This window comes from Leguminivora glycinivorella, chromosome 18 (genome assembly GCF_023078275.1).
Source record: "Leguminivora glycinivorella isolate SPB_JAAS2020 chromosome 18, LegGlyc_1.1, whole genome shotgun sequence".
NCBI classification, from domain to species: Eukaryota; Metazoa; Arthropoda; class Insecta; order Lepidoptera; family Tortricidae; genus Leguminivora; species Leguminivora glycinivorella.
The window spans coordinates 7,655,827-7,679,926 of NC_062988.1; the positions used below are offsets into that span (position 1 = coordinate 7,655,827).

Genomic DNA, 24,100 nt, shown 5'->3' on the forward strand with positions numbered 1-24,100 from the left:
GTAGATACATAACATAACTTAGTCACAATAATGTAATGTGCGGCATAATTTTGTGCCAACCCAGAGTATGTTTACAGTTACAGTAAATCCAATTATGAATTCTGCACCCGAAAGCTTGGAAGAAAACCAAAAATAGTCTAAAACTATGCTGTTATGCTGTGGAACTTATTTGAATAATAAATAAATAAATATATGCATGCCTTTCCGTCCAAAATGGCGGCTTTACACGAACTATCATTATTGTTAAGTTGGTATGCTTGATCAATCATACAATTTTATAGCCAATGAGATTATGATTAAGGTGTTACAATATCAAACCCAGGTTCTATACAGATAAAGACGGACCAGAGAAATACAGGAAATATAAAAGTGGTAAAAAAACTCGTGGTAGCCTCAGAGCACATGCAAGTGTATAAAAATTTAAATTTTGAAAAACCCCCGACCGCGACATAGTGGATCGATTTTCATGAAACATGGCTAAGAACACTCCCGACTAACTCAGCTTTCAGACAAAAAAAATTAAATCCAAATCGGTTCATCCGTTTGGGAGCTACGACGCCACAGACAGACACACACACAGACAGACAAACAGACAGACAGACAGACAGACAGACGGACAGACAGACAGACACGTCAAACTTATAACACCCCTTCGTTTTTGCGTCGGGGGTTAAAAAATAGAATTCAATCAGAAACATCCTCTTCCAGAAATCGTTAATCTTTATTTCAAATTTATGGCAAAAGAAAATGAAGAATCAAACTGAAAATGGAAGGAGGTCACTGAAGAGACCCCAAAGGTTATAAAACCTGTACTAAAGGTAAAAGTAATAATTAGATGAAGACATAAAGTAGGAATACAGTCATGAGACTTGAACAGAACTAAAACTACAACCTTATTAAATGTTAATGGATCTTTTCTCATATTATTTAAGGAATAACAACATACAACACGGTTTCCTGTTTTTTGGCACGGTTAAATTAAGTTCTCTACAAACCATGGACACCTTAAATAGGTAGTTAAAAACTTAAAAAAAGATACGTCTTCATTCATATGACAGAACTTTGATGATCAGATGTTTCAAAAGTAACCAAACGTTCCCCAGACATAGGGTTCTTCCAGAAGCAGGTATTTAGGGTTCTCAAGGGTCGGCAACGCATAAGTGGCTCCCCTGATGTTGCTTACCTACAATGCTTATGTTCTTGGGCGGTGATGACTGCTTCCCATCTAACCATCTGTACTAACTTAACACTGGTCATTAATACTCGTAAAAGAAAGAGTTGATTCGTTTCATTTCGTTGAAGTTTAAAATAAAAAGAGTTTTGAACAGTAAAAAAATATTAACATTTAACTCACCAATACTGAATAGTACAGTTTACATGTTTATTCTGCACACGTATTCTAAATTACCCTGTATTTAAGAGTTTTAAATGATTGACGGTTAGTTTCATTAGACTTTTGATCGGGATATAGACCGTGATTACCTTTTTGAGGTCCCGATGTTTCGACGCAGTTACATGCATTGATCACCGGAAACTCGAAAAAAAAGGTAAAAATGAAAAAGGTAATCACGGTTTTCACCCTGTATTTAACTGATAATAAGTTTAAGTGCGATAGGACTTTAAAAACCGTAACTCTATTAGGTGCACCTGCACCAAAAATAAACGTAAAATTTTATTATGAGTAGACTTCCACGGTAAAGTGCCATTTCGGCATCTTTTTCTTTTCATTTTATTTTCATCATTATGAAGTGAAATTATTCAACATTTTGAATTTTCGCTGTTTTACTTAACAGCAAAAGCAGCGCTCGAGGACGGACGATGGGGTATCATTGGGAGGTTAGGTTTTCTTGTTTTGTTCCTGAAAATATCACCAAGAGGGGAGAGGGGGGTCTAAAATAAGCTAAAACGTATGACGTGATTAACGGACGACCCCTTATAAATGTGAAAACGCACTAACATAGGTATGCAATGTGTGTCTAATAGGTAAAACTGATTGAATAAACGCTTTAATAATTAATGCTTGTGAGAGAATGATAATATCACATCACACAATTGAGATTAAAAATTATGATGAAATATTTAAATGTGAGCGCGCACACTAGCATTCCAACCCAGCGGTCTGCTGGTTGTTTCAGGGAAAAATGGATTCCGTTGTATGTAATCATCACCATTACGTCGAGAGAAACGCGTGTGACTCTATGGCTGGTTTTGGTGTCACGCAGACCGTCGGCGCGGAGCGATCAGCGCGACTAATTTGTATGAAGTTGCACGGGAAGCATGGTCGCGCGATAGACTATAAAATAGCAGGCCGTCCCTATCGCACTATTTGTAAGTGCGATAGGGACGGCCTGATATTTTATCGTCTATCGCGCGACCATGCTTCCCGTGTTGATATTGTCGTCCGCGCCCCCCTAAAACACTCCCCGAACTTTATACATAAATCAGTCCGCTGCGGATCGTTCCGTGCGGACGGTCCGCGTGACACTAAAACCAGCCTATATCTATCAACACCACTATTATAACTATGAACACTATTCACAGGAATCACAGGATCTATTCTTTGGAAAGAGACAATTAACGTCACATAGCAAGAAAGAGCTTATGTGACGTTAATAATAGTCCCTTTATAGCCGTTTACTGTAACACTATAAACCACTAAAAGATTGGCATATTCTTTTGTTTGGGCGTTTTACTTTTACGGTGATAAATTGATAATGATAATGATCAGTCTGTGTTTGGTGCAACTAATCTGTTATCTCTATTATTAATATAATTTATTACTCAAAAATGTATTTCAGAAAAACGCCGAGAAAACAAGCAGTGATCATGCTAGTTTGTAGAACCAACTACTCAAGCTTCTGAGAATTCCACTATTAAAATAGAAGATACTTCTGGTGAATATTAAGTTTATTTATTCAAGTACAAATTATACAATATGGGAGTCTGTATTGGTCATCAAAATATGTTTTATTATTTTAGGAGCTCGCAAGCAAAAAGCTTCGTTTTCTATTGACGATGAGGAAGCGAAAAGTCCAAATCAAGTCCAAGGCACAAGATAAACTAAGAGCTGAAATAAGTGTTGCTCAAGCCGAACTGGATTTAGCTCTGCGCCGAAGAGATTCTTTGTCTGCCAATGGTGACGATCAGCTCAAAGTGATAAAGTTACGTAAACAAGTGGATCAATCATAAAAAAAGTTACGTACGAAAGAACAACACGCACAAGCTTCTATTATAGACATACAGTGAAGTCAAAGATTGAGCTTGCATGTAAAAGTAACTCTGATAAAGCAAATCTACTAAAGACTTGTACTTCTCCAGGCCGCCCGCGTTTAGAAGACTCTCAGCCAGAATTATTAAAGGCCATCATCGATTTAGCAATGTTCGGTGCTTCAGCTGAAGAGAGACGTCGGTCTGAAATAATGCGCAGTTGTTGCACACTGCCAGACTTGCACGAAAAGCTTACCGAACAGGGCTTTTCGATTTCAAAGAGCGCCACATATGTGAGACTTCTGCCGAGGAATTACTGCCACTCTGGAGGGGAAACGGCATGTTGTTACGGTTCCCGTGAAACTTTGTCGTCCTGAGGCAAGTCTACATAAATCCCACCCAGACCAAAATTTTTACGTCGCGTCCATACGATCTTTATAAACCATGCATCAGTGTTGGGACCGGATCAGGTGTTTTTTATATCACAGGATGACAAAGCACGCGTACCCATCGGCTTAACAATTGCAAATAAAACGGCGCCGCTTCTTATGCACGTCGAATATAAAGTCACACTGCCGGATCATGATTGGGTGGTTGCCTCGAGGCATAAATCAATTCCAAGTGTTTACGCGGCATGCGCCATAAAACCCAATGACATGGGCCGCGCTGAGGCAGTCACCTACTCGAGGCCGACTTATGTTGCCATAATAAGCGGGAAGCATTCATCGTCAACAGCCTCAACGCCTGCCGTTGACTTTGAAAATTTGACCATACTAGTAGCATTTTAGGATATAATGCATACCCGTAGTGGGCTTCTAAAACTAATTGTCATGATATCCTTCGATGGAGGACCGGACGAGAACCCAAGGTATGCAAAGGTCATATCACATGCAATCCAACATTTCGTGAAATATAATCTATAGATATATGCCGTATTTATTTTCACAAATGCTCCAGGCCGGAGCGCGTTTAATAGGGTGGAAAGAAGAATGGCTCCTTTGAGCCGCGAGTTGGCCGGTGTGATACTACCGCACGACCATTATGGCACCCACCTGGACGGACAAGGTCGAACCACCGATGAAGAACTCGAGCGTCGTAATTTTAAAAAGGCGGGAGACGTGCTCGCTGAAGTTTGGCAGGGTGTAATTGTAGATGGCCATGGAGTGACAGCAGAATACGTCGACCCTGAATCAGCCGAACTGGATGTGCCAGATCTGCCACCGCAGAAGTGGTACAGCGAGCATGTTCGAGAAAGCCAGTATTTACTGAAGGTATCGTATTTACATCTTTGAATATACACTAAAGTAGTGGTACATACAAAAAATGTCTTACAGCACTAATATAGGTTTTGTAATTGTTTGCAGGTAGTAAAGTGTAACGGCCTAGCCACGACAATGGTCTAAGGCGTCTTGCGGCAGCGGCAAGCGGTAAGTCACAAAAACAAAAACGCGGCGCGCGCAAGGCATGCCACGACCTTGCCGCTGTTCGAAATCGCGCGCGGGTTTTTACGGGCCTACCCGCGGGAGCGGCGCGCGGGGCGGCGCGCGACGAGAACAACTGTAGCGCGCCGCGCCCGCACCGCCACGACATTACAGCGGCGCGACCGGCCTAGGCGGCTAGATGGGGCTAGCGATTCTGCGCGAAACAAAACATTTTGTTTTTATTATGAGCGTCTTGAACCCGAAACCTTTATTTAATGAAAATTGAATGTATTATTTAACTAGCCATAAAATAAATTCCATGTACTTAGGCATCACACATATTCTCTTGTACAAGACGTTATTGACTAATTAAAGCATTCTATGCACTTTAGAGTCATATTCGACAGTAAAAAACATGTTTTTAAATATGAAAACGTTCTGGCCGCTGCTAGGCCTGCTGCCGCTTCTAAAAGTACGTGGCATGGCTAGTAACGACCGAACATGCTGCGGTGCCTTACGTAGTGCGATACGAAGTGTCTTGCCCGACGGCTTTTTACCGCCTCCGTAGTCTCCGTACCCGATCGTTGTCCCAAAATGGACCTTTCGTGCCTGCGCCCATGCGCCCTGCGACCATGACGGGAAGTCCTTGGGATCATTTTTGCTGCGGCGGTACAGGAACAATTTCGCCATCTCTACGGGTAGTTTGACTTATGACTTGTATTACCTGAAACTAAATCAAATAAAGGAAAGGACCTGTGCAGACTGCGACATTGCGACATGTATTTTTGTCCAAAAAAAAATGTCAGATTACACCGGGAGATGCACAGGAAGATGCCCTAGAAGACCGAATATAGTAAAATAGTACGAGCATGCCCAACCCGAGTCCTCGCCACGCGTCGTAGTGCCCGTATCGCACACCGGAGGGAAGTCCTGTGCGTGATGCGTGAGCACGACCAAGCAGAGTGGTAGGACGAGGAAGACGTTATCACCGACGCGATCGCGATCCCCGATCCTGAAAATGAATCTGTTGCTGCAATAGTTACAATCGAACATCATTTGTCTAATGTGTGGGATGAAAATTTATAAACATACGAACGTTGAATTAAAACTTTGATTATCATGGATTTCCGCAAAGTAATGTGTGATTCCATAGATTATTTCTTAATGTGATTTTTAATAATCTATGTCGGACAATTTAGCTTTTTTTTATAAATGGGCTTACTCTTGGCCACAGACTAGCCAAAGCAGAGTCAAAGACGTGGCCTACGATGGAGTGAGCTCGCCCAGAAGATGCCTGTTCACTCTTGATTTGAAGGAAGGGTTATATGAGCTCGGAAATATAGCCGCCGGCAAGGAATTCCACTCCTTGGCAGTGCGCATAAGAAAAGAAGAAGCAAAGCGCTTCGTGCGGATTCTTGGCTAATTATTCAATGATTTGGTGGATTTATTTTATTAGTGCTTTAGCGCCTCTAGCGCCAGGAAAAACAAAAATACCACTAAATTGTACCATAGATATTGATTACAATGTGTTTAAAAAAAATCATCTCATGTTCTAATTTCAAAAGTCAATGATGAAACTATAGAGTGTGTGTAATCGAGAAATGCTCTTAATGCTTGTTATTTAATAAAGTGATACTGATATTATAGTTAAATCTACAGTACAATTATACCATTAACACCGACTATAAAATGTAACACTGCATGAATGAGACACAGCTTCCTAGTATCATAGCCATATTAAAGAAGAGGCGACTGAGGTGGCTCGGGCATGTGTATCGAATGGAGCGGACTCGTTTGCCGCGTCAAATCCTGCTGGAAGAGGTTGCAGATGCAAAGAGACCGGTCGGACGGCCAATGCTGCGCTTTAAAGATTGCGTGAAGCGTGACATAGTCACATTTGATATTCCATGCAACCAGTGGCAACGACTGGCCGAGAACCGACCCACGTGGCGCCGTGTTATCCATGACGGTCAATCCAAGCACGCCAATGCCTGGTTTTTCTCCTTGAATGATAAACGCATGAGGCGTCACGAGCAGGCCACTAACCCCCGCCCATCTGGGGGAGCATATACCTGCCGTGTGTGCGGACGAGGGATCCTCTCTTGAATTGTGAATTAAAACACAAATGTATGTTTTAAATCGACACGAGTTTTCAATTACTTATGGATATAACTTACGGTGTCCCTCAAGGAAGCGTGCTGGGGCCTACTTTGTTCCTTATTTATATCAATGATTTGACGAATCTTAAACTGCACGTAAATATTGTACGATACATGTGCAACAAAATAGGCCAAAAACGTATGACGCGATTAATGGACGCCCCCTTACCTTTAATTTATCGTGTTAGTAGAATTTTCTAAAACGTCTAGGTAAGTTTATGTCTGACGGCCATTGATTGTTTAAATCAGTTTAAATATAAATAAAGGATGCTGATACGCAGTAATGTGTCATCCCACATGCATTTTGCAATAAGATGTCAACTCAAAAAATCGACGATCAAAGTTGACGTGTTATTGCAAAATTCATGTGGGATAACACATTATTGCGTATCAGCACAGCATCATATTAGGTACACCGTACACGCTACCCATAAAGTATTGGCTATGCCACCAGCTGTCACTTTCTTGAGACAAAAAGAAATCTCAGTAAATTGGATTTGGTGTTGCCATGCGATACCCTATGTCCCAATAGAAATTTAAAGCGCTTGAGCGTATAAAAGATGAAAGAGATATTGGCGATCATCGGGACATATTGAAGGACGGATATTGAATTCTTATAATCGATTTCGATTTTGATTACCATCTGAGAGGAGATGAGATACTATTTGGAAAATACCTACATTATCTGTACTACCTACTTACATATAGCGATTTGTCTGTGGGTGTTATTTTTAAATAAAATAATACATTAGTACCTAACCTACATGGAGGCATTGATCAAGTATCTTTTACAAGAAGCCTGGGAGTAGGTAGGTATGATTTCATCTATAATGCTTGTACACGACACGACATATGTGTGTGGTTTTATATACCACATACGTCAAGTTTATAAAGTAGATGGTGTGCCCACGGGCGACAAAGTCGGCGACTTTTTTGCCGCACGTATATGGGCTTGTATGAAAGTGCCCACACCAGCAAGTGGGCCCGCTCTCATGCAAGCCCATAGACTAGATGTGCGACACAAAAGTCGTCGACTTATATACCCTAATAGATACTACAAATGCATCGGCCCGAATATTAAATATGTTCTGATGTTGACATATTCATCCGTTTCCTTAAATCGGGCGCTCGCATTGTCGTCCGCCGCATCTCTTACCGCCCCGATCACCGCCCCGCTCGCCGCTTATGCGTCCTGCCCACGCCTTAAGACGAAAATCCGACGCTCATCCGACGCGTGATCAATTATTTCTACATCGAGAAGACGGAATAATTCCCAGAAATTACTTTTAATTTCATTAACCCGTGGAAACTTCCTATGAATTATGAATGAGAGAACTCCACCGTCCTGTTATTATGGAATCCAAGAATACTCTGAATATTCATTCGGATCGTGTAAGAGGACATGCCTCCCGCATGTAAATAGGTTTTATTTTAGCGCCTTTATATAACTAATTTCTAAAAACAATTGGATGTTTTAAGAAACATATCAGATCAATTTCCTAATACAATTATGGCCAGAGTCAGAAAAACTAGGTCGGAATACTGGATCAAATCCTGTTCGGGAGACAAAAAGATATTCATTATTACTTTTAACATCTTTTTATATCTTTCCTGGTTGATAGTTATTTTCTGTGTTGATAGTCTCTGAATGACGCCCCGAGGCCGGTTTCAACCTAAACTACGACCCGCAAAAAGAGCATTTTATACAATCCTGCGAAACGTAGGCACCCGGTGCCTAGCTCCGTAAGCGTCTCTCTCTATCCCTCTTATTTAGTGGCGCGACAAAGCTAGATTGTGTTTCGATCGCCACGTCACGTAGCATCAACAGTTGCCACTTTGGTTAGGGAGACAGCTTGGCCATGGGTCGGATCAAAAAGTTTGTCCGCGGGTCAAACATTTTGGAAAGCTTAATCATGTTAGGGTAAAATTTACCCGTAATCAACGCTTCTTGTTTTGTCAGATTTCAGAAACGGAGTTTAAAAAGTCGTAGCACTTTTTCGGGTACACGATACGGCATGCCATAGAAAAATGTCAGGTAATCTTCAGGCCCTTTCAAGATATTTTAGAAGGTATGGCTATTTATTATTTAAATTGCCAAGGGTCGTGACAGCCGTCTTCTGTCCTACGCTATATCTTTCCTTAAAACTTAAATTATTAGTAGTAATATAATTACAATTGTCCTAGATTTCTAAATCTCCAAAGTGTCATACAAACTATGATTTGTACCTACCAAATAAATTATAAATCGTACAATTAAAATACTCATAGCTTAGGACGGGTTGCATTGCATTACGTAATCAACAAATGAATAAAATATATTCTTATAAATACAAATGTAAACAAATTAAGATTAGGATGATAATCATCTACAGCTTTAAAGTCGCAATTTGTTTTTTTTTTGTTTTTGTATTCATCGCATTAGGTGGCTAAGGCACTGGTCCCATCGCGAGCTAGTAATACGAATAAAAAACGCTATAATAAAGACCGAATAAAAGATAAGCACACCCGTGCAAATAAAATCATTGGCCTTCGAGTCTATAACAGACTATACAAGCAGTGTCACGTGAGGCGACAACGTTTTTCATGGCTGTGTAAGCTAATACGGGAGCGACAAACACGACCACAATTCTGGCAGGTGTAGTGTACCCGTGGCGAACATGTATTGCGCTAATGACGCTTGGCGCGCTTACTTGCGAGTGCCGCAAAGCAATAGACACTGCAATATTGATAGCTCATCGCTGGGCGAGTAACTATAAACATGTAAATCACAGTCTGTTGTTATTTTTCTTGTAACATTTTCACTTTTATTCTTTTTAACTTTTCGTGGCACTTCATTATTTTCTGTCTTGTTTTATTATGTGTATTTTAGCTACGAATAAATGTTTATTCTATTCTATTCTATTCTAAAAATCGCCGTGTCTCTTTTATTTACACGGGTTGAGTCTGTTGTTCGTTTTTATAGCCGATTGCTCATAGCTTACTAGCTCGGGGTGGGACCAGTGACACTGCGTCGTTCTATTTCACCTAATACTACTGAAAGTAAAAAGTTGCCAGACAATATGCGGCATTTATGCGGCGACGACCGACACAGTGTAATTGCTGCTTTCTGCTCCAGTGTCTAGTGTGTGGCTATCATGAGTTTAACTTACGTTACTCGATTGCGTATATTATACGACATGGAAAATCCTGCGGATGTTTAACTACGTCTCTATGTTAATACTGCGTAAAGAAAAATCACTAAAGAGTATCATCAGTGATTAGATTACGATTAATTATATAATAGTAAATCATATGACTATTATCAAAGTATTTAAATGGAATTTCATCTATATGTTATCTTATCAATATGTTATTCATTAAAGTGTAGAAAAGCGCTTCTGAATCATCTAAACAAAATTTGAAGTACCTACTCGTGACACAATTATTGGAAACGTCTCACCTCGCCCCTTAGTCACTGAGATATATTTATAGGTGCATTAGGGTAATTCCGAAAGTCGTCTGATTTCGAAAGTCGCATAAAAATCACAGTAATTTCCATCATATCAAGATTCCCCCTTCGAAATTACCCGAGCATTTCTGTCATTCGGAATTACCCTAAATACCCTAAATGCACCTTAGCGATTTAAAAAAAAATACCTGTGAAGCCATACCTAAATAATTAAACTACCTATGAGTCGGCACCTACCTCGTACCTATACTCATACTCATTAGTTATATAGCGAATTATTTAATATAATAAATTTGATAATAATTCTTTAGTACATAAAATACACATAAAACATATTGAAAACATAACCTAGGCACCTACAAAACTACACCTACCTAAAAATAAAACTTAAAATAATAGGTAAAGCTTGCCCGCGTGGCAAGGTACCCAACCCATCACGCAGCGGCATTCCCGCGCGCGCTGTATCGCGATTGCAATCCTTTGCGCGAGAAAACTGCCCGCACGAGGGTCCCCCGTTGCCTCCAGTGTTATAGTAAGTATGTAAACTGTTTATTACTTATAATATTGAAATGATTAGTTAGATTGGTTAGATTTAATGTACAGCAAGATATATGAACATATTTTCTATAATGTTAATTATTAGGTAGAAAAACCAAAACCACATTTGTATGGATACCCGATCGTCCCTACCTTTGAAATCGCACTCCCAACCAAGATATATGAACATATTTTCTATAATGTTAATAACTAGGTAGAAAAACCAAAACCACATTTGTATGGATACCCGATCGTCCCTACCTTTGAAATCGCACTCCCAACTGCAAATATTGTCTTAGGACACCCCTTCAAACCCATGAAGTGTAATCAAAGGGTACCCAGCTAACGTCGCAATCTCTTACGCTTCGTAAGTATTGTAGCTAGTTCATATCACTCCTCTGTAGTGACGATGACGTGACAGAGCAAGACTGCATTTTCATTGCCACGCAACGATTGTCACTTCGGCTAGGCGGCCGGGAACGTCAACCTATCTGTGCGACTCTGTACTCCCTCGTACAACAGCAAAGAGTTTAATATTCTATGATTTATAAGTAATAAGGAAAAGTTGTCGGTTATCTTGATCAAGCGTTCATAGTTTCAGGTGTGAATACCTTTGAATTATTGGTGCAGTAGGCCTAGCACGAGAGTATGTCGCCGCGAGATAGATGAGACGTCTTTGTCTAATTGTATTAATGACATAAAGACAGGTAGTCTATCTCGCGGCGACATACTCTCGCGGCCATCATGTGCTAGGGCTGCTGCTGCTGCATTCGTCTGTAAAATAAACCATATTGCAGTGTTTATTTGACAACTGTAATTTGGAACTAGCAATACCTACTCAAGTTGCAGAACAGAATACGCTCATTCCGTAAATTTCTAGCTCATGAAAAAAAATCTCTTGCAAATTGTAATTTACCATTGAGAAACATAAGATTATCTTTAAGGTTGGGACGCAATGTTCTCAACAATTGAACTTCATGTCATTATAATATTGCCTTGTCATCCAATTTACGTTATTTACGAATACAAGAAATAGGTAGGTGTACATACATTGAGGTATATGTACTACGTACTAGAGGCGACGTTGCTAAGAGAATTTTTAACACACCCCACTGCGGTCCATGGACCGCAACGTTGTCAGTCGTCTCCAGGCCCTTGCAGTGCAGTGACGTGCCGTGATTCATTTACAATCCACGTGAATAATGCGTTCTTGTGTGCTTAAAAATTGTTCTAATCACTCGAAAAAATCAAATAAAAGTCAAGGTGTGACATTTCATCGGTAAATTAAACAAAAAACTCGTCTATAATATTTTAAGATTGAATATTCTACAAACACGCGAGCGGGAGCGGACTGCCGCCATTTTGGTGACGCAATCATAGACTAGAAAAAGTTAACCGCGCAGATGTGCCATTTACATTGTTCCTACTAATGTGTTTCACCTCTAATATATTTGCGAAATATATATATTTCTATTTGGAAAATTATTAGGTAACTACTTACTACTTCATGAATAATGTTACTTTAATATTAAAAAAGTTTATTTGTTTATAAATTGTTAATATTTTTTGAGTGAAATTGTATTTGTAGCACGCTCACTTTTTGCAGTTTTCTTTGGCCTGGTCATGAAAAAAGGGAACAATGGAGACGCTTTATCCAAAAATTGTGCTGAGGAAACTTGGTTACCAACTGACCACACACATATTGTTCGTTCATTGTATTTTAAAGAAGAAAATAAGTACAGCACAATTATATTATTTTGTATTGTTTAAGTTGTAAATAAATAAATCATTTTGACTAGAATAGCCGTATTTTAACTAAATGTAAAATTCCCATTAGGCAGAATATAATAATGTGTCACATCTGATAGTAGACCTACTCTATGCGTAAATGGCCGCTCCCCCCACCCCGCGCATTTGTCAGCATGTGCAGTGTTTTCGCTTGGCAACGTCGCCTCTAGTACGTAGTACATATACCTCAATGTGTACATACGTATAGTGTGGCATGTTAGGTCAATAAGAAGCTTGTAAAAATGTATTTAATACTCGTAATATTATTATTTTATGTCACCCGAAGTGTCACTTTGAAATGACATCTCTAAGTAAGTAATAAGTTTCTAAGAAGACATTCTTGAAAGTTCTTGCAAATATGCAACCATTGCAAACATAACCTAAACATACTCGTACAACAAAATAAATAAATCTACCGCGCTCTAAGAAACCTATAAAATGAAATATGCATCAAATTCCCTCAGTAGTCAGGCATCTAAGCAGAGCCTTTTAGCGACATCTCGTAAAAGTCAAAGACCAATAACGTCCCATAATAAATTCAGGCTTTGAATATAAAACATTCGTGCGCGTATTGCGATGCAGCTGCTGCAGAGTGCACCTGACTATGTTACGGCACAGGTGGAAGAGGTAAGAACAGTACGTAAGCAATATTTTGTACCTGTACCACCTAGTACAGTCAAGTGTAAAAATATGGGTGTACACATCTTACTCAAAATTATGTCCTATAGCATCTTAGTCCGGTGTAATAAGAGCGTAGTAGTAGTACCATATTTATGAGACGATTATTTCGATACGTATTTTTGCGTAGAGTGGCACAGTAGCTTTAGTAGTTTCATGTGTTCTGCCTACCCCTTTATGGGATACAGGCGTGATTGTATGTATGTATGTATGTATGTATTTTTGCACTTGACTGTACATTCATATTTTTTATTTTGAATGTATATTTGAAGTTAATTTGACGGCGGCGAGCGACTGTTCTCGTCTTTTTCTTAAAAAATCTTGTAGATCATTCAAATACGGAGTCATTCAGAGCAATAACACGCGTTTATCATCTCCGTCTAAATAAAATAAAGTGAATTTATTCAGCGACAACATAAAGTGAACCTAAAGTGCAGTGCTAAACAATTTGTTTTGGCGTGACGAACATAGTGCAAGTTATCTTCAGATTCGAATCTGTGCGCGGCCATTTGTTTCGCATCGACATTCAAGTCAAGCTCCCGCTTACACGCACGACAAATGAAAGGGATGGCCGATAACGCACAGCCCGTCGAGTCCGACATCGAATCGAACGAGGTTCCTGCGCCTACCGCCAGCGTTATGATAAGAACACCGCCGCCGTTAAAATATCCATCAAACCCAGATCTTTCGACAACATTAATGGAAACCCGGAAGCGTAAATTTGATAACATGTGTGCATCAAATCTACCGCATGAAATCGGTGAAATTATTGACCGAAAGTTCTCGGACATACAGACCAATATAACTGCGACTATAAACACGGCGCTGTCGGCCTGCCTGGCAACAGAACTCGCTAAAATTACAGCGTCATTAAATGACATCAAATTAGACATAAGCAAACTTAATACAGATAACACTGTCATCAATCAAACTCTTGCGGAAGTTAAGACCCGAGTAAATGATATCGACTCATCTTTACAGTTTGCCAGCTCGCGTCAGGACTCGCAAGAAACCAGACTTAAAAGCATAGAATCGAACGTGTCAACTTATCAGGAACAATTTAGCCGCATACACACGCTCGAATGTACTATTGACAAAATGGAACAACAGGCAAGATCGAGCAACCTGGAGATATGTAACATACCAGAGAAACGGGGCGAAAATCTACTTAATATACTGAATGTTATCGGAGCTGCCATAAGAATCACATTCGCACCCAGTGATATCGTGTCAATCCACCGGGTTCCGCACGCCAACCCTAATTCCACCTTGCCTAAAAACATTATAGTGCGTCTTGCATCAGTTACATTACGTGACAACGTTTTGGCTGCGTTCCGTACCGCCAAGGGTATAAACACGACTCAACTAGCTCTTAGCGGCCCCTCGCATAAAGTATACCTAAACGAGCATTTAACACTCAAAAATAAGTTACTACTCAAACAAACTCGCGAGACCGCCTCGAAACACGGCTACAAGTACGTCTGGGTGAGGCATGCATCCATCTTAATGCGGAAAGAAGACACATCTCCTGTACTCGCCATACGAAGTAACCTTGACCTACTTAAATTATCAACGACGAGTTCCTGACCTAATGAGACGCGTACAATTTTATAATTATTCTCACGGGGGTTTGATACAAGACCCATTCTGTGAAAGTTATGTAATTATACTAATTACCAAGTGCTTATGCCTACTAATGAACATTATATATATATTTTTTATTACCTATTTTACTACAGCTAACCAATTAGTATTGTTGTATGTATCATCACCTTATTTCAATAATTGGAGCGGTCTATTATGTAAGTACCTGAGCTGCGCGGGACTCGAAATGTACCTAATATCTATTCTTGATAAGATATACTTTACAATAGATACCATAATACTGTTTAATGAAAACATCTATTACCTGTTGCAATTTGATTATGGATAGTAATTATTCTGTGTATTATCAGAACTGTCGAGGCCTAAGAACAAAATTAAATACTTTGTATATGAATATTCTTTCACATGACTACGACGTAATTATTTTAACGGAAACCTGGTTATGCCCAAATATAACAAATAATGAGTTTATCGATAGTCGTTATGCAGTTTTTCGATGCGATAGGGATTGCGCGGGCAGCGGGCGCGGCATCGGTGGTGGCGTGCTCGTGGCCGTGTTGCGGGAACACCGCGCGGCCGCGCGCGCGCCGCTGCCCTCGCCGCCTGGCCGCCCCGCGCTCCCATCGCTGGTAGATAACGTCATTGTTGAAATACCAGTCGGTCATCACACAAAACACGTCATTAGTGCGGTGTATATTCCACCGCAGCAACCATCATTAACGTATGAAATACATTTCGAACAGTTACAAGAATTGTTTTTAGAAACTAACATAAGTAGTTACTGGATTGTCGGTGATTATAACTACTCATCGCTCGCATGGCAAGACCAAGGTAATTATTTGACCATTTTATCGAACGAACACGTGTCGCTTCGAGAAAGGTGCCTTATTGATTTTATCGACCTATTTAACCTTTATCAATATAACTTATGGCGCAACACAGGAGGTAAAATTCTAGATTTATTCCTTACCGGCGATTCCAACTGTACAGCTTTTCGGGCTCCTATCACTCTTGTTCCTCTAGATGACCATCACCCACCATTTTATATTATAGCACCAATTACGAATCAAAACAAAATAACTGCCCCGCAATTAAAATATAAACATTGTTTTGACAAAGCCGACTATACACTTGTTAATAAAGATCTTGAATCAATTCCATGGGCTGACCTCTTCAACAATTTATCGGCAGATGGTGCTGTGACTTTATTTTATGAACGTATTTACACAATAATAAAACAGTATATACCATATAAAAAAATAAATACCGGTAAGTTTCCCCGATGGTTTTCTCCCTCATTAATACATATATACAAAAATAAAAACCAAGCGTGGCTAAAATGGAAAAAATACAAAAATCTAACCGATTACGAGATCTTTTCCAAGCTTAGGAGTCGATTTAAAGCCGAATCACATAAATGTTATAATAAATACATAAACAATGTAGAAAACAGCATACGAGACAACGTAAAATACTTTTGGACTTACATTTCAAATCGTAACCAATCTTCCGAGATACCCAATACTATGTCATATCAAAACGTACAATCCAGTGACTTATCAGAAATTTGCAACATGTTTTCGGCTTTCTTTCTCTCGGTGTTCGAACCTTCTACAGTAACTGACGATCTTGACATAATTGAAAGTAATCCGACGTCTCATATTAATATGCACACTGTACACATATCTTTAAGTAATGTTATCCAAGAATTAAATAAACTTGATGTATCTAAAGGTAAAGGACCGGATAATATCCCTCCTATCTTCCTTAAAAAAGTTTCAAAGTCTATAGCTATACCACTTACGATTCTATATAACAAATGCCTAAACGAAGGAGTTTTCCCGACAATATGGAAAACAGCAAACATTGTGCCAGTACATAAGGGGGGTTCCAAACAGCTTGTTGAGAATTACAGACCAATATCAATACTGTCCACACTGTCAAAGGTTTTCGAAAAATTAGTGCATAAAAAAATTTACCCAAATATACATAATCAACTAATTTCAAATCAACACGGCTTCGTTCAACGTCGTTCAACTACCACTAATCTTCTTGTCTACACAACGTACTTATTTGAAAGCTTAGACAATAATACACAGGTAGACAGTGTCTACACTGACTTCAGGAAAGCCTTTGACAGGGTGGACCACCAACTGCTCTTAGAAAAAATTGCTTTCAACGGGATTCGTGGCAACTTGTGGCGTTGGTTCAAATCGTATATCACAAATCGCACTCAAAAAATTACCATTAAGGGACACGAGTCACACGCTACTACAATAAGTTCCGGGGTCCCACAGGGGTCCATTCTGGGTCCACTGTTGTTTGCCATTTTTATAAATGACATAATCTCTTGTTTTAGTTATTGTAATATTTTGCTTTACGCAGACGACTTAAAAATATATCATACTATTTGTAATAACGATGACTGTGCAAAATTTCAGCAAGACCTAGATCGCTTCTCTGACTACTGTCATGCCAATAAACTTAGTCTAAACATGGATAAATGCAAACTTATAAAATTTACAAAAAAAAGATTTACTATAGATGTACGGCTTCGTAATGCGCTCTAGTTCGGAATTTCGTCACCCGAGTACGTATCTACATTTGTTTAAATCATTAATTCGCTCTCAACTAGAACATAACGTAGCTATTTGGAACCCTTACTACAATAAATATAACGAGGCCCTCGAAGCAGTTCAAAAGAAATTCTTAAGAACTATGTACTTTCGTTGTCACCGCAGTAGATTATCTTATCCAGAACTATTAAAGAAATATCGAATGTTAGATCTAAGTTCTAGACGCTCATTACTGGAATCATTGGTATTACATGGCATCTGCAATAATCAGTTCGATTGTATCGCTCTCAACAATAAACTCAGCTATAGAGTACCCAGCCGCAGTAGGCAGCGCGAGGCGCGCCCTCACCAGCTGTTCGTCACCGGCCGCTGCCGCACGCATGCTGGTGAGCGCGCCCCTCTACGCAGACTAGTTAATACATATAACAAAAAATTCAATCATGTAGATATCTTTGGTAGCAGCTTAAGTGTTTATAAGAACCAAGTTACCAAGACTTTAACGCACCCCGTAGAATAAATTATTAAAGTATTTCAATTTTTTGTTTATGAATTATAATACATGTACCCACCTTTATACCTTTATACTTTTTATTAATAGGGTATTACCTTTGTAAACACGTTTTTATTTTATTTTTTATGTTATTGTTAACACTGAAAGTCCTTAAGACTGTAGGTGAAGATTGATCGTGTCATTCACAAAAACACATGCTTGCTAAAATCTAATATATAAAGATAAACATTCATATGATTATATGCGTTTTCGTGAGTGAAGCGATCTGTAGTTTTTGCTCTGAATGTAAATTACTTTGTACTAATTAGCGGTAAGCGGTGTGGGCCACACATATTGTAAACGTTGTATTAATTAATTACTTACTAAGCACATCTTGTAGTGGCTGTTTGTTTACCCCAATAAATAGAAAAAAAAAAAAATAATATGTGTACATATGCTTCTGGGTCATGTACCGTTGAATAATTATACGACTTTAAAACGAAATGAAACAACAAATGTATGTGATAAACGTGTAAAATATGTAATTCAAGAGGGTTCCCTCTATTTGGCATAACTTTAATTGTCCGAAACGATTTTCGCATAACAGACTTCGCATAATCGATTTTCGCCGAATGTTAATTTGGCAGAAAACTTATTTGTCATAATCGAAAATAATACGAATAACACATTGTCCGAAAATAAGTTTGCATAATTCTGTTTACGCCGATTGTTTTTATGAATAAAATTAATTCGCATAATTGTATTTGGCATATTTCTTAAAATCAGAATATCCACCCATACTAAATGCTATTAAGAGAGTCGGTTTGGTTAGGTTAGAACTGCGACCTCAACAAATAAAACATTTTGTCAAGAATTTCGGTTAGGTTAGGTTAGAACTGCAACATTAATATAGTAGTATTACCTATGATAAAAATTCTGCGTAGTAAATTTCCACTAAACCATGTTATGCAGAAATAATTTATGCATAAAAACCATTCGGCGAATAACCTTTATGCATGAAATATATTCGGACAAACAAAAATGTGCCTAGACAAATTATGCGTAACTATACTATGCCATAACAGATTATGCGAAAGGTGAATTATGCCAATATAGATTATGCAAAAAAGAATTCTCGATTGTAAAATTATGCCAAAACAAGGGGAACCATTTCAAGAACATGATTGTATTACGATGCTGTATAAATGCATTCACACAACAGGTAACAATAAAATTAGCTGTACATAAAGGCCTTCTCACACCCACATCTACCACTACTACAATCTGTAGTGCACTGGCAAAATATTAACTTCAGTATTTCTTCCGGAGCAGCTGGTACTTTGGTTTGCACAGGAATCAGTAATTTGCTTTCGTGCCCATCCCCATTCATCATCCTCCTTGCGTTATCCCGGCATTTGCCACGGCTCATGGAAGCCTGGGGTTCAATTTGACAACTAATCCCAAGATTTGGCGTAGGCACTTGTTTTACGAAAGCGACTGCCATCTGACTTTCCAACCCGAAGGGTAACTAGGACTCATTGGAATTAGTCCGGTTTCCTCACGATGTTTTCCTTCACCGAAAAGCGACTTGCAAATATCAAATGACATTTCGCACATAAGTTCAGAAAAAATTCATTGGTATATTAGCGAGGGAGGTAAAAAAGTGTGGAATACTAATACAACTAACTAACTTAGTTTCGGAGGTAAAAACTGCAAATAACAGCTGAAGTTACAATTATGTCCTAACTCTTAAAAGTTTTCTACTACTATTCTACTTTAAATAAAATTTTAACGTAAAAAAAAGGTTTTTACTTGATGAATACTGGACCAAGTGCGCTAAAATACTCGGACTCTTAGGTCTAGAAATCAAGTACTCTTAGAACATAAACTGTTATAAATTTAAAATTCTCATGAATGCTGAAATAACCTCATTGATTTTGTTAAAACAAATCCGATTTTTTTTATTTAAAGTAGAATAGTAGTAGAAAACTTTTAAGAGTTAGGACATAATTGTAACTGTCATTTACAGTTTTTACCTCCGAAACTAAGTTAGTTGTATTAGTATTCCACACTTTTTTACCTCCCTCGCTAATATACCAATGAATTTTTTCTGAACTTATGTGCGAAATGTCATTTGATATTTGCCAGTCGCTTTTCGGTGAAGGAAAACATCGTGAGGAAACCGGACTAATTCCAATGAGTCCTAGTTACCCTTCGGGTTGGAAAGTCAGATGGCAGTCGCTTTCGTAAAACTAGTGCCTACGCCAAATCTTGGGATTAGTTGTCAAAGTGAACCCCAGGCTCCCATGAGCCGTGGCAAATGCCGGGATAACGCAAGGAGGATGATGAATGGGGATGGGCACGAAAGCAACTTACTGATTCCTGTGCAAACCAAAGTACCAGCTGCTCCGGAAGAAATACTGAAGTTAATATTTTGCCAGTGCACTACAGATTGTAGTAGTGGTAGATGTGGGTGTGAGAAGGCCTTTATGTACAGCTAATTTTATTGTTACCTGTTGTGTGAATGCATTTATACAGCATCGTAATACACTCATGTTCATGAAATACATATTTTACACGTTTAAATATCACATACATTTGTTGTTTCATTTCGTTTTAAAGTCGTATAATTATTCAACGGTACATGACCCCGAAGCATATGTACACATATTATGAAAGGTATTTGAATGATCTACAAGATTTTTCAAGAAAACTTTTGTCTAAGATAAATATTTTTCAAGATATGGAGCAATGTATGAAGCAAAAAGTGGGGGGGAAACGATTTTTAAAAAAATAACAGTTTTTAGGAGCTCATACCTTGAGAATAGAAAAAAAGTTTCTAGATCAAAGTTATAGAGAATTTTATAAGCTTTCAAGGTGTAGTAAACCAAAATTTTGTATGACGCAAAGTTTTTGAAATATGAGCAAAAAACCAAAAAATGGGACATTTTTTCATCCCCCCCTCTTCGAGCACACATCCAAAGTCCAAGGACTTTTAGTATGTATGTCTCCTGACTACCCCTAACAACATACCGTAGTGAAACTTTCTGCTTTCGGCCGTTCCATCTAGGATCGTTCGTTGACCAAGCTAATTGGGTACAGATCCTGTTTACCACGTGTGGCCTGAAAGACGGGCAAATAAACTATAGACTGTGGAGCTTCTCAGACTAACCAACATTCTGTTCAGCGATTGAGAAGTTGTAAGTTTTGATTTTTATAAATAAATATAAATAGGTATTATAGGACATCCTCACATAGATTGAAGTCCCACGGTAAGCTCAAGAAGGTTTGCGTTCTGGGTAATCAAACAACGATATAATATATACCTATATAATACATATAATATACAAATAGAAGACATTCATCACACAAATAAATGCCCTTACCGGGATTTAAATGCAGGAATACAGCTTAGCAGGCATCAGGGTCACTATTATACGTATTAGACCAGACCGGTCGAAAACGATAGTTCAAGTATCGTAACTATCGTAAAGGGATTATTAGAAATATTACGATTGCTGTACTGTTTTCAACATAAAACTATGTTTCAGGTAGAAACATTTTTGAAATAATATTCCTTGGTTACTTTGTCATTCGTGTCATATTTTGTCCCGTGGCGCGGGTGCGGCGAAACAGATATCCGGTTTAGTGACTCTGTTTAAAAATTGTATGTTTCTTTGGTAAAGATACTGATTTATTCAACATTTTAACATTTCTTTATGACAAGGTTACATTGAATTTATTTTTTTATATTTGTGGTCTCCATTCATGATTAGATGCCCCGGATAAAAACTACGTTAAAAATTCAGAATTCGTTGTTTTGAAAATCACACTTTAAGTCCATAAGTTACGGTAACCTGTTTCCATCAGGCGGACCGTATACCTGTTTGCCACTGACGTGGTATAAAAAAGTAGAAACGTCTTTAGGTTGCTCTTTGGAGGCAGTAAAGCTACCGTTAATCTTAAGATACATTTTATTCTTTGTCTGTTTGTAGTTTTGTTTGTGTTTTAAGGCCTAGGTCTTTATACATTTTTATAGCTTTTTTATTACATTTTGCGTTAAAGTAATCGACCGAGGCAATATGATTCTCAAAATGTTAGTTCACGAATCAACATTCAACTAACGACCCACGTACAGTTAGGATTATTCCTCGATATTCTACGTATATTCCTTGCTTCAATCAACCAGTTCTCTCGTTAATTATCGGCTCCCGTCTGTCTGCTGCAACTCAATAGCTGCCGAACACTCCATTTCCTGATACATCTCGCTCGTTTAATTGATACGTGTCGCTATGTCTGGGATATTCGGAATTTAAATGTACAATTCGGATTTTAACTGATGACAATCTTAATTTTTTGAAATTACATTATTTATTGCGATCTTTTTATTTTGCACTGCGTGAAAAAGAGGTCACTAAGTTCACTAACTAACCTAACCACAAAATAAAATTTTCAAAAAACCCCAGACTGCGACATAGTGGACTGCTTTTCATGAAACATGGCTAAGAACACTCCCGACTAATTCAGCTTTCAGACAAAAAAAAAACTAAATCTAAATCGATTCATCAGTTCGGGAGCTATGAAGCCACAGAAAGACACATACTCAAACAGACAGATAGACCGACACGCAAACCCCGTCGTTTTTGCGTCAGGGGTTAAAAATACAGCGTGAAAAATACGTGATATTAGAAAAAGAAAAATGTTAAGTAACCAGTTTCTTATATTGTTTGGAACAAAAATGATAAATTCGACAGTTAGAACGATTGTTACTCAATTTAATCATATCATGAAATAAAACTATGTTTTGCTATGTTATAATTTGGATCTAGAAAACACTCGTGTTAGTTCTGTTGAATTTAAATAGTGATATTAAAATTGCAAACGGGACTTAATCGCGTATTTACTATGTTTTAAACACTAACCTCCTGGCGTTTATAAGATTGATTGCAGTTGTGGTAGTTCCTACATTTGGTGAGACGAAACGTACCATAGCGGAAAGGGTCAAGGAATATATCGCAGCTGTCAAAAATCGCCAGGTGAACAAGTCTGCCGTTGCTGAGCACTTGCTACAGTCAGGGCCTAACCATTGAATTGAGCTTCACAACCCTAAAATTCTCTCTACAGATCGTGGGTATTATAGTAGAAAAATACGTGAAGCCATTGAAATTAAGAAGTATAAAAATTTCAATCGAGACGAAGGTTTTAACCAATATTGTAATTTTTATTTAATTTATTATTTTAATCATTTATCAAAAATATAACGGCCTTCGTTATCTACTACTTGTCTCCATCGTTCTGGGAAAGAATGAATAGCATCGGCGAAGAAGTTCTTAGGTTTAGATTTAAAAAAACCCAGCTATGTACTGTCGTAGATGGGCTTGATCATCGAACTTTTTTTCATTCAAGGCATTGCTTAGCGATCTGAACAATGCGTAATCCGTAGGTGCCAAGTCTGGAGAGTACGGTGTAACATGTCAGAAACTTGCTTCCATGTTTCATCATATGCAAGCATAATCTTCTTCTTCTTCAACCTAGCGTTTTCCCGGCCTAGCGCCAGGGTCCGCTTTCCTGCTCAGCCTTCCTTCATATGCAAGCATAATAATTATATTTTTTGTTTAGTTGATTAAATTCCTGTTTCGGTCTCACGATAATTAAAATTTTGTTTGTCTCAAGTAGATCATATTTTAGAAATACGAGATGGAGAGCTTGGAGATTTATAGTGAACCAAAATATTTAGATGCTTATTTGTAGCTCAATTTGAACCTTGTTTCAAAGTCATAAAGGTTTTGCAGTAAGGGTTTTAAGAAATGTCGCCTGGTCAAATTCAAATCTACAAGAAGTTGTGTCAAATTTCAAACTGTACAATTAAATGTTACTAGCCAATAAAAACAAATTTAAGCCATATTGAACCATATTACAAAGAGCGTTGATTGAGACAATTTTTAAAGCATGTGCAAATGGAAAAAAGTCTAGTGAGCCAATCCTGTGTCCAAACATGTGGAAAAAAACTTAGTTCGGCCACGCCCTATGAGTAGATCAAATTGGACCTTATTCTGATCAGGAAATAAAACATGTTTTATTTAAATATTGTCACAGAATATATAATAGTTCAAGTACAGAAGGCTCACTCCTTTGAAGTTCATAAAACGCCGCCATTCTAAATTATTACCTACATTAACAAACGGACCGCA

General features: G+C 38.4%; 1 protein-coding gene across 1 annotated transcript; it reads left to right on the forward strand.

The window, feature by feature from the left end:
• Window positions 1-13,136: 13,136 nt before the first annotated feature.
• On the forward strand, window positions 13,137-16,046 carry LOC125236112. Its single transcript, XM_048142808.1, has 4 exons — window positions 13,137-13,187; window positions 14,220-14,784; window positions 15,333-15,472; window positions 16,035-16,046. The coding sequence occupies exons 1-4, from the start codon at window positions 13,137-13,139 to the stop codon at window positions 16,044-16,046; spliced, it is 768 nt and encodes a 255-aa protein (XP_047998765.1).
• The last annotated feature ends 8,054 nt before the right edge of the window (window positions 16,047-24,100 follow it).